The sequence below is a fragment of the Rhinolophus sinicus genome, chromosome 9 (genome assembly GCF_057876585.1).
Source record: "Rhinolophus sinicus isolate RSI-liver-muscle chromosome 9, RSI-T2T, whole genome shotgun sequence".
NCBI classification, from domain to species: Eukaryota; Metazoa; Chordata; class Mammalia; order Chiroptera; family Rhinolophidae; genus Rhinolophus; species Rhinolophus sinicus.
Genome location: NC_142509.1, coordinates 19,302,562 through 19,314,981, shown reverse-complemented (window position 1 = coordinate 19,314,981; position 12,420 = coordinate 19,302,562). Strand labels below are relative to the sequence as shown.

Genomic DNA, 12,420 nt, shown 5'->3' with positions numbered 1-12,420 from the left:
CCACTCATGCATCTGAATGTTGGACTCTTGTAAGGAAGGGCCCCCCCCCCACGTCTCCCTCATCTCAATGGCCCCGCTGGTAGAACGCCAGAATCTAACCACCCCTGATGCTGTCCTTCACTAATCTCCCATTTACTTTTGTCATTTTTTATCCTGGGAAACATTGACCACAAAAAAAAGAAAGCAGATGAATAAAAATGACCCCTGTTTCTATCAACCAGACACATCCAAAGTCATCAATTCACTCGTGATGCTGACCCACCCACAACAGAGTGACTCCTGTCTTATGCAATATTTTGAAGCAAATATGTTATCATAACTTTTCATCTGTAAATATTTCATTAGTGTGCTGAAACATAAGGACCTAAAAGATAACTACAATATAATTATCAAACTTGAACAGAAATTATCAATAATTCTTTAATATTAAAAATCAGTTTCTCCTCAAATGGCTTATAATTCTTATGTTTATTTATTTGGTTGTACTTTTGGTGCTGTTGCATTTGGTCATTTTTTGTTTGTTTGCTTTCTTTTTGGTGTTGTTTTTCCTTCTTGTTTTTTTTTAATTCATTTCAGGTGTACAAACAATATCATAGTTTGTTATATTTACATATGAAGATTGAATAAGGTTTCACGCTCTGATTGGCAGGTGTTGGGTCTGTATCTCCCAAATCGCTCCACTTTTCCTTGCAAGGTAGTGGCTGCAGGAGCTGAGATGTTGGTCCGGGGACTCCCCCACAGTCAGCATGCAGCCCCCAGCCTCCTTGAGCTGTACCAGGGCGGGTCTCTCTGCTTCATGTTCCTGCAAAGTGGTTCTGAGATAGAAAGGATTGATAGGGTTCAGGTGTGACATTTTGATAAGATCCCTTCCTAGGATGTTTGGCGACTTTCATCCAAGGTGCCAGTGGGGACATAACTGGTAGAATGAGGTCACTGGATTCTCAATCTCAGGTGCATCAGATGGGATGGAATGCCAAGTGCAATATTTCAGATCTGTCCTCCTTTCTCTTGTGAAGTCTGCAATTAGTCCACACAGCGAGGCCTGTCAGATGCTCTTTCCTCTCCCAGGAATATGTATTTTAGGCAAATATATAGATGCATATAAATGTTTGGTCTTTCCTTTATAGAACAATTTACAAGATGATGACCTGGTCCCTGTTCTCTTCTGAAGCTGAACCATTGAGCATCATGGTGAACTCTAGGATATAAATATATGTGATGGGTTCAAATCCACTGTGGTTAGTTTTTCTTGATGAGGAATGTTCCTACCTTTCCCCACGGACAGCCTCCTCAGGTGGCCCTGGGATCCTCTGGAATCAGCCCAGCAGATCTCAACGACTCCTGCTTTCTGCTGAAACAGCATGTTTTAGGCCCATTCTGTGCCTTTCCCATTCGGGCCTGGAATGGGCTATTTGCCCCCAGTATCCTGGGTCCTTTTACTGTGTGGTATTTAGAGATCAAAATCCAAGTGCTAGCTCACATCTCCCTGTCTAATTAAATGATCCCAGACACAGCCAAAAATCCGATGATACCTGAAGGGTGACAGGGGATCCTACAAAGTCCCTGAAGATGGAGGCTGGTGTTACCTGCTAGAATCAGACCAGTCCTCCCTAGAGATGCCCATCCCAGTCTAGGATAACACTGGGGAAGCCGGAGAAAGGGAGATGCAAGGAGTCCCAGCTGGGGTCAGATTGAAGAACCTTATGGCCAGTCCATTCCAAGGCAACCCACCCTTCCTGTGGGGAGATTGGGGACACCTGAGGACGCCTCCTACCCTGGCCCTGTGGTCTCACTGATGGGTCAATGTTCTACCAACTCTATATAGAAGAGAAGCCTTGTTCTCCTCCAGGGAATTTCACTCCATAGAAAAGCAAATGCCGTCCTATAAACTCGTTTCCATTCCTGGGCAATGATTAGTGGGAAAATCATCTCCAACATGCCAACTTCCTGCAGGACCAGACTTTCCAAGGATAGTACTGCTTGGCACAAGGGGTCACCCATCCTGTTATGTGCTGGGGGTGGGCAGGGCAGGCATATGGGCCCCCCTGATGAGCAGACACCAGTGCCTGGAGCAGTGGCCCAAGCTTCCTCCATCACAGCTGCAGTTGGGGGGGTGGGTGGGGCAGGGGCCTCCTAAGGAGGGGTTTTTGTACCAGTCTGTGTCACAGTGTCATGTGTTCGGCGGAGGGACCCAGCTGACCGTCCTAGGTGAGTCTCTTCTTCTCCCCACTCCCCTGCTTTCCCCAAGGTTTGGGCAATTTTCTGCTGCTTTTGCTCTTTTTATACACCTGCCCTGAACTCCTGCCCATGATGATCCAGAGAGGGGCTCCAGGGGCCCTGGCCTCTTCCCCTCTCTGGTGGAATCCTCCTGCTGCCTCAGCTGCTCCCATCACCTCTGACCACACACAAGGGACTGGACCAGGCACCAAATAGGGCCAAGAGAACATTGGGGTCCTAAGACTTGTTCTTTCTGTCTCCTATGGACAACCATTGTCTCAGGGGTCATTAGCGGACATCCTCTCCCGGGGAAAAATGGCATTGCGGGTTACCACCTGGAGACTTTACAAGGACTCAGACCCCCCTTGTGCCAGGGACAAGCCTGGGGACAAGTAGATCAGAGGTTCAGGGAAGATCCTGGGACTGTGGGACTCGGGATCCACAGCTCAGAACATTGCAGGGGTGGAGGGGTTCCTCCAGGCCTCTATGGGGTTGCCATTCAGAGTCCTCAGCCAGCCCGGGACCCAGGGAACCATGAGAAAGGGAGGACAGAGAGGGGAAGAGAGGCTAAGAGCTAGGAGAAGGAGAATGGGAAAACGGGGGGAGGTGAAATCCTGGGACATCTGGGTTACACTCCTTAGAAGCACGAATCCCTGAGGGAACAGATGGCAGATACCTCGGCATGAAATCTCCAGGCTAACCCAGTACCAGAAGGGAACCTCCAGTCAACTCTGCAGATAGGAGAGACCCAAGAAGGCAGACAGAGTCTCCCTGATGAGCCACGTTCTTACCCCATTAGAGAAGCTCAGAGAAGACAGATTTGGATACAAACAGACCTTTAGAACATAGGCCCACAGCAGATATGTCAGGTCAGAAATGTCTCAAGATTGAGCCCACTGTGGTCAGAGCACACATCATCCTCTCTGGGGACAGACGATGGACCCCATCAGACCCCATCAGAACATGAGGATGAGGTGGAGAAGGAGGGTGAGGGACAGACGTCTGTGTGGGAGGCCAGTAACCAGTTATGTTTTCAGAAGAGGGGACAGCAGTTCTCGAGGCTCTGATTTTCCCAGGAGAGGGGAGCTCACTGAGGCACACCCTCAAACCAGCCTTCTTGACATGGATCTCAATGGGACGCAAATTGTCCCTGAACTAGGGGCTATGATTGGGTCCTCAGGATCCCACATCCAGACCGAGTTCAGGAGCTCCCAGGATGGACACCAGACCTCTGAGGTCCTGTCTTTCCCACACCCCACAGGTCAGCCCAAGTCAGCGCCCTCGGTCACTCTGTTCCCGCCCTCCACTGAGGAGCTCAGCGCCAACAAGGCCACACTGGTGTGTCTCATCAGTGACTTCTACCCCAGCGGCGTGACTGTGGCCTGGAAGGCAGACGGCACCGTCGTCACCCAGGGCGTGGAGACCACCAAGGCCTCGAAACAGAGCAACAACAAGTATGCGGCCAGCAGCTACCTGAGCCTGACGGCCGACAAGTGGAAATCTAAGAGCAGATACAGCTGCCAGGTCACGCACGATGGGAAAACCGTGGAGAAGACAGTGGAGCCCTCAGCATGTTCTTAGGACGCTGAGCACCCCCACCCTCGGGGCACTGGAGACACAGGACCCCGGGAGGATCACCCGTCCCAAACCTCCCTCGACCCTCTTCCTAAACCCAATTAACTCTCAATAAAATGCCCTCATTGTCAATCAGAAATCATGCTCTCTGCTCATTTTTGGTTTATGCGTTTTTGTCCTGAACTCTGCATGCCATGGTGAACACAATTCTTTTGCCCTTTGAAAATGTGTGGAACTGGCCCTCCACACCTTCCCTAACCTTACTGCTCTTTGTGGACCATGTCTAGTTTCCAAGACCATGCCCAGGTTCTCCTGGACCCCGGGTAGTGCCTGAGCTGCCATACTGGGTTCCTCAGACCTGACACTCAGATGTCTTCCCCGATTCCTAGCGCATCTCACATTCCCCATCCTCACTGCTACTCCTGCCCCCTTCCGTAGGGTGTGGCTGCTTCTCCTGGCTCATCAGACTGTGCTGTGCCCCACCCCCCACGCCCTAACTCTCACACTCCCTACAGGATCCACAGTACTGGAGCCTGGGTGCTCACTCCCACACTCCAATCGGAGGACCCCGTGCCACAGAGTCATGAGGTCCAAGCTGTGTGACAGGACTGACCTGCTCTTTCCATTCCCTTCTGGAGCAGCCCACCGCTGACCCCAGTGTGAGACCCAATGTCCACCTGTTTCGGGTGACCTGTTTGGGGCCTGAGGTCAAAATCAAGTGTCAGGTTCTAGGACTGGGCTATTGACTGCTCTGCAAACAGGATCATCTTCTTAGAGGAAAGTGGAAGCTGTCACATCCCTACACGTACACACACACACACACACACACACACACACAAAACAGAAGTATAAATGCACATAAACATACACTCACACACACGATGTTCATACATACACACATCCACTGACAAACATTGCTCTCAGAGACTCTGGGAGAGCTTGAGGAGAAGGTGTGGCTTGGGGACAAGGGTGGACATGACCAAAGAAAAGCCAGTCACCGCAGGCCCTGTGCTCTGGCCTTCCAGAGAGGTCCAGGGACACCTGAAAGAGCAGGGACATTCCAGTCCAGGTTGAGAGTGATACAGGGACACAGGAGAAGGTTTGCCGCCAGGAATGTGCCAGGAACAGCTGGCAGATCTGGGAATGAGGGCACAGGGATTGCTGAGCATGACCCTGTGTCAGAGAGAGGGATGCCAGGCATGCTATCCCTTGCATGGTCTCTGCATGTGACATACAGGGAACACAATGCAGACTGTGCCCTGGGTGATAGGTAGCCACCTGGGTGATGGGTGACCACCGCGATCCACCTGGCAGGTTTAGTCCAGGGGTGCTATATTTGTCACACATTGTGGGAGCATCCTGACTGGTGACATTCCTGAATATGGACACGTGTAATTCAGCATTTGGTAAGGGGACAGCAGACACTCACACACTGAGAACTCATAGAAAATACTGGACTGGCAGAAGTGATCACTTCCCCATCTGTGCAGGGCCCTGACTGGGCCGTTCAAGCTCTAACTTAACCTAAACACCCACACCAGGAGGCACCTGCACCCATGGGGTCAGGAGCAGGACGAAACAGTGACCATCGCAATGCACCTCAGGCTGTCCCTGCAGAGGCCGGGACACTGCAGAGTAGGACGGGCAGAAGAGTCTGCATGCTGGGATAAACGTGAGTGTCCCCCACCCACCCTTCCCTTTCCCACCCACTAATCCTCTGCTGAGGATGGTGGGCCTTCCAGGATCTCCCCGCGATTCCTAGCTCTACAAGAGGGTCCCATTTCCATCATCTCTGATAAACATGCCTGCTCACAAATTTCACAATGACAACACGACATGAATTGAACCAGGGCACATTCCTAAGGATACAATTAGTAAAAATTCTGGTGCAATATCAACTCATTGGAACCAACGTCATCCCCACGGCCAAGCACATCTGGAATCCTAAAACTGCATCGACTTGAAATTCCATGTAGAGGGACCACGTCCGCTCTCCATCCCATCTGCCTGTTCGTGACCCGTGACAAGGAGGCTGGATTTTGGGCCTCCCTTGCAGCTGCAGGTGGGCCTGGGCAGGGGATGGAGGGGGTGACAGGAGGTTTGTGTGTGAGTCTGTATCACAGTGTGTTGTGTTCGGCGGAGGGACCCAGCTGACTGTCTCAGGTGAGTCTCCCTCTTTCCTTCCTCTTCCTTGGGGTTCGCAGTATAATTTGAGTAGATTTTTATCTGCTTTCAGTTAGTCTAGAACTGAAGTCTGAATCTCTCTTCATTCTCTGACCTTCACCTTTTCCATCTGCCTGGCTCAGCCCCCTCTCCCCTGTTTTGCTTCCGAGGCACCTGGTGGGGACAGGATGGGAGAAGTCTAGGGATTCCCTCCAGCCCCTCCTCACTATGACCCTGACCTCGCCCTCCAGGGGAACTTCACCCCTGGATTCTCAGAGGTTCAGCTCCCTCTGGGTCTCTGAGCCTTAAGGTCTCAGGAGACTTGAGGGACTGAAGTCCTCGAGAGTGGGGGGCTCTGGCTGGTGCACCAGGACCAGGGGATGTGAGAAGGAGGCTGGGATCCACTGAACTGGACATGTGTGTGTCTTTGGATTCTGTCCTGTCTGGGCAGTAGATGGAAGCTAGTGAGGGGCTAGTGACAGGATCTCTATAGCGGGGACATGAAGACAGAGGAGGAATCAAGGCAAGGTGGATGGAAATGGAGGAGGATTTCTGATGAGGTGTCCTCAGTGTGCTGGATCCTTCAGTTCCCAAGACAGGCAGGACACCACCCTTCCCCAGACAGGACAGGTGTCAAGACCCTCAGGCCCCACAGATTGCCCCACCCTTATCAACTCTGGAGGAGAGACCTCAGAGTAGACACTTGCGCTGGCTGCGCTCCTGAGTCAGGTGAAAGGACAGGCCCTACCAGGCACACGGATGTCCTAGGACAGACAGATTCCCCCAGTATAACATCACAGGACTGAGAGAACTCTCAAAACAGACACAGACCCAGACTAAAGGGAACCCACGTGGACCACTTGAAAATCAGCCCAACTGTGGACACCCATCCCTACCTGGGCAGCCCAATGTGTTCTCTGTGGGTAGTGGAGCAGTGGCAGCAATGACAGTGTCAGGGGGACTTTGAGCCAGAAACACCCCACAAGGGAGGAGAGCCCAAGCCCAGGACAGAGAGGTGTCCTTTGTGAGGACACTGGGGAGAGATATCAGGGAGAACTCTCACACAGACTGATGCCCCAGGACAGAGCCCTGAGGAAACATGAGATCTCCAGGTGTTGCCAGGCAGAAACAGGAAACAGAGGGTGGGATGGTGGGTAGTGAGACCTGTGAAACTGAGGAAGAAATGGTGGGTGAAGGGGGCCTCATGACTCCCAGGTATCAAGCACTGAGATTCTGCCAACAGGAGGTGAGTGTCACCTCCCATCCCTGACCTGACCAAAGGGAAGCAGGGGTCACATTGGGACCATGCCATGGACTTGGAGGAGATGTACCCACATCCAGACCAAGGTCAGGAGCTCCCAGGATGGACGCCAGACCTCTGAGGTCCTGTCTTTCCCGCACCCCACAGGTCAGCCCAAGTCAGCGCCCTCGGTCACTCTGTTCCCGCCCTCCTCTGAGGAGCTCAGCGCCAACAAGGCCACACTGGTGTGTCTCATCAGCGACTTCTACCCCGGCGGCGTGACTGTGACCTGGAAGGCAGATGGCACCCCTGTCACCCAGGGCGTGGAGACCACCAAGCCTTCGAAACAGAGCAACAACAAGTACGCGGCCAGCAGCTACCTGAGCCTGACGGCCGACAAGTGGAAATCTAAGAGCAGATACAGCTGCCAGGTCACGCACGATGGGAAAACCGTGGAGAAGACAGTGGAGCCCTCAGCATGTTCTTAGGACGCTGAGCACCCCCACCCTCGGGGCACTGGAGACACAGGACCCCGGGAGGATCACCCGTCCCAAACCTCCCTCGACCCTCTTCCTAAACCCAATTAACTCTCAATAAAATGCCCTCATTGTCAATCAGAAATCATGCTCTCTGCTCATTTTTGGTTTATGCGTTGTTCTCCTGGTTCTCACCTTCCCTAGGCTGTCTGTGGCTATGGAGCCCTTTCATCTCCAGAGCATCCCTGTTCCCTTAGGACCCCCTACGCATCTTGTCTCTCCAGGTACACTGTCCTGTGTCCCGTATCTTAGGCCCTCACTGTCACACTCACTACAGACCTGTCAGTCCTTGAACTCTCATTATTCACCCCTACACTCCCTGTTGGGGACCCCTGCCTCCCACCAGTGTCTCGGGGGTCTCAGTTGTATCCTAGGCTCATGGATGACGGTGCCAGTTAAGCTGTCTTTCGATGCCTTAGAGGCCAGCCTACCACTGACGCTCCCACAAGCACTATTGTCAAATTGGCCTTTGGTGGCCAATGTCGCCATGAGGCTGAAGTGAAGAATCAGATTCTGTGAATGTACCATGAATATATCTCTGTACTGAGTCATCTTCTTGGCAGCTCAGATGCAACCTGAAAACCTGAAAAATTATTGTCCTAGGAGCTGACAATGTAACAGGGTCTGAGATGTTAGAAGGACACACATATGTGCATGCACACGTTCTCACTAACATGAGCTCGCACGCACACACATGCACACACACACACACACACACACGTGCTTTTGCAAACATGACCACATAGCTCATGTGTCCAGGATGTTTGGTGGCATCCAGAACCCTGCCTCAGCTCGGCAGAGAGCACAGGCTCTTTCATCTCTGGGTTGTAAAGTAGACTTCTCACTTATTACACCGGACACTTCCCACATGAGCAGAGCCAGGGACACAGCCCTTTTCAGGACTGGAAGATACCTGGGATATAACAGGACACTTAGACATTTCCTCTTACCCCCTCAATGGCTGGGGAGGTCTGGAAGGTCACTCACAAGGACACAAAGTTGCATTGGGGAGGGACCCTCCCTTCTCCCCCTCCCATCAGCCAGACCAGCCCCCACGACAAGGAGGCTGGACTTTGGGCCTCCCTTGCAGCTGCAGGTGGGCCTGGGCAGGGGGTGGAGGGGGTGACAGGAGGTTTGTGTTCGAGACTGTGTCACTGTGTTATGTGTTCGGTGGAGGAACCCAGCTGACCGTCTCAGGTGAGTCTCTCCCTTTTTTTCCTCCTTGGGTCCACAGTGAAATTTGGGTAGATTGTTCTCTCCTTCCCATCCAGTCTTGGCTGGGATGTGAATCACCCTGGCATTCTGTAACCTTCACCTTTCTGTCTGTCCAGCTCAGCCCCTGGAACCTGTGTTTCTTCCGAGGCACCTGGTTGGTATAGGACGGGAGGATCTCTGGGGCCCCTTTCTGCCCCTCTCACTGTGAGTCCAAAATCTCCCCCCAGGGAAACTTCTCTGGACTCTGAGGCAGAAGAAATCCTCATTTTTCTTTGAGGGAGAGTTTCACTCTCACCCACAAATACCCAGACAATATTCCAGAACAGAAGGGAGGGCAGAGGACCCAGTGTAGCCATCTTGTGCACCTTCTTGCTCATTACTCTTCTTTGGGGGGCACATGTCCACCTCCAATACCCTCCCAACGGTTTCCGGGATAATGTGTGACATCCCTGCTTTAGAATCCTGGGGCCTCACCATCTGGGACTGTGGGCAAGACAGCCCCTCCTGAAATAGGAGGAGAACCTGAACCCAGGACTGAAAGATGCCCTGTAGGAAGACACCAGGGAGAGAGGAACCTGGAAGGGTATCTCAGACAGACAAATGCCCCAGGACAGACAGATTCCCTAAGGAGTATTAAGATCTCAAGGCTGATGCCAGCCAGCAAAGGAGCGCCTGGTGGGTGGCAATTTATAAGGATGTGTGAACCTGAGGAGAGATTGAGGCCAAAGAGAGGCCCAGAACTCCTATAATTAGGGTGCTGAGGTTCTCCCTACAGACATGTAGGGCTCTCTGCATGTCCCACCCTAGTTGTCCCCAGCCCTGCTTCTTGTACCCATCAACTCTCAATAAAGTGTCCTCATTGTCAATCAGAAATTGTGCTCTCTACTCATTTATTTTGCCTCATATTTAATTTGAGACCTCTACTCATTCTTGGGATGGGGTGGGGGGAATTTCTGGCACCCAGTGGGAAGGTACCCATGGTGAGAGGCTCAGATTAAACTGGTCAGGACGTAAAGACCTGGTCACCACTCAGTCCCTCTGCCTTAGCCTTACCCCCGTTCCTCCTCCAGGACACAGCCGTGCCCATTCTCTCCCTCCTTCCTGGTCGGAGTTGGCCATGGCCGGTGATCTCCAGATAAGCCCTCCCTCCCTGCCCTGGTCGGGACCTTCTACAACCCCCACCTCCCTACCCCCATGTCCTCTCTTTCCTCAGCCTGGACTCCCTCTGCTCCTGGCCCTCACCTCCTGCAGTGCCCTCCTCCCCCTCTGCCCAGCTCAGCTCCTGCTCCCTCCTGACCACTCCCTCAGGCTGGACCACCCATGGGGCCCAGAACACTCCAGCAGTGTCAGCTTCACAGGCTCTTAAATCTGGGGCCCACCTGAATTCCTCACGTGGTAACAGACTCTGAGGTGTGAGAGGACTAGGAAAAGACAGGCAGGCCTGCCAGGAGGCTCGGGCACGTGACACAGATAAACTCTGAGCTCCTCGGGAACCAACGCAAGGAGGGAAGTCGGTGCCTCATGATTTCTCTGAGATTAAACAAAGCCTTCGCTGGAGGAAAATTGGTATCTCAAGCATCTTGTACCAGTTATAAGTGAGGACATGCTTTCCCTGAGGCCTCGGCATTGATGGGAATCAGGTGACGTCCCTGCAGCCTCCCAATGAGCTGATGACCACAATCTGGTTACAGCTGCCGCTGCACGGAGAGCCCTCCATGGGACTGTCTCCATCACCACCACGTCACCACTTCTGTGGGGTGCAGAGGTAGGGGGTTTACGTAGTAACAGTCACCTGATTTGCTCTAGAGTAGCCCAGCCAGCTAAGTAAGCTCCTCTGTCTGGATCCAGGGTGGACCCTTGACACAAAATCACAACACACACCCATCACAAACCCAAGGCCACTCCACCCCTGCCTGAAACACCCTTGGGTGTCCCAGGACCCCTGAGCTGTCCCTTACTCACCCACAGTCCAGTTCTGCCACATGGGAGCAAAGGGGGGTGGGATACTGTCAGGTAAGTGGCATGGGAAGGCTCCTGTCAGCTTCCCAGGGGGCGTTAGTTATTGGCAACCATGTCCATCAGATTGTGGACATCAGCAGGAAAGCCAGGTCCTGTGTGGTGACTGTGAGGCTGTGACGTTCCCAGGGTCTCTCTGAGGGTGAAGGTCCCTGGGCTCTGGCTCCTTCACCACACTTTGGGGGAGTGAAGGGGCTGGGGGCAGGGCCAGAGGGTCAGGTATGCCTCACTGTGGGCAGGGGTGCCATGGAGGGGCCACGCTGAGATCCTGGGTAAGTCTCTCCCTTGGGTCCTGCATTGGTTTCCTGTGGACGTTGTAACAAATCATGGCAAACTTCGTGGCTCAAAACACACATGTATTCTCTCACAGGTCTGGAGGCCGGAAGTCCAAAATGAGTCCTACAGGCCAAGATCAAGCTGTCGGCAGGGATACACTCCTGGAGGCTCCTGGGGGGAAGGGTTCCTTGCCTTTTTGGCTTCTAGAAGCACCTGCATTCCTTGGCCTGGGACCCCTTCCTCCAACATCAAAGCCACTCTAGCATCTTCACATCTCTCTCCCCTTCTCCCTGACCTCTGCATCTATTGCCACATCACCTTCTCTCACTGGCACCCTCCTGCCTCCCTCTTTCCCTTATAAAGACCCTCCATGAATATCGGAGCACATATATCTTTATGGATAAATGTTTTCAGATTTTTTTTGGTGTGCACCCAGGAGGGGATTGCTGGGTCATGTGGTAATTCTGTTTTTAATTTTTTGAGGAACCTCCACACTGCCTTCCATAACGGCTGCACCAGTCTGCATTCCCACCAACAGTGTATGAGGGTTCCTTTTTCTCCACAGCCTCTCCAACATTTGTTACTATTTGTCTTGTTGATGATAGCCGTTCTGACTGGTGTGAGATGATGTCTCATTGTGGTTTTTATTTGCATTTCTCTGATGATTAGTGATGTTGAGCATTTTTTCATATGTCTATTTGCCATCTGTATGTCCTCTTTGGAGAAATGTCTCTTCAGGTCCTCTGCCCATTTTTTAATTGGATTGTTTGGTTTTTTTGTTGTTGAGTTGTATGAGTTCCTTATATAGTTTGGATATTAGCCCCTTATTGGCAGTTTTATTTATGGTGGCCAAGACATGGAAACAACCTGTGTCCTTTGATAGATGATTGGATAAAGAAGATGGGGTATATACACACAATGGAATCCTCTTCTGCCATAAGAAAAGATGAAACAACGCCATTTGTAACAACATGGATGGATCTTGAGATTATTATGCTAAGTGAAATAAGTCAGACAGAAAAAGTCGAGAACCATATGATTTCACTGATATGTGGGATATAAAACTGAAAGCAACAAAGGAACAAAACGAACAAACAAAAACTCATAGACATAGACAATAGCTTAATGGTTACCAAAGGGTGAAGTGGGAGCGGGATGGTAGATAAGGGTACAAGAGATCAA

At 51.9% G+C, this 12,420-nt stretch overlaps 1 protein-coding gene across 1 annotated transcript in view; it reads left to right on the top strand.

Annotated features, from left to right (window-relative positions):
* The window catches only part of LOC109439166 (immunoglobulin lambda-1 light chain-like), a 556,184-nt gene extending 548,368 nt beyond the window's left edge, over nucleotides 1–7,816 (top strand). Inside the window, exons 3-4 of the mRNA XM_088800908.1 lie at nucleotides 2,172–2,208; nucleotides 7,364–7,816. Coding sequence (XP_088657034.1) covers nucleotides 2,172–2,208; nucleotides 7,364–7,683 — 357 coding nt within the window. The 3' untranslated portion in view covers nucleotides 7,684–7,816. The remainder of the gene's footprint in view (nucleotides 1–2,171; nucleotides 2,209–7,363) is intronic.
* Nucleotides 7,817–12,420: the final 4,604 nt, after the last annotated feature.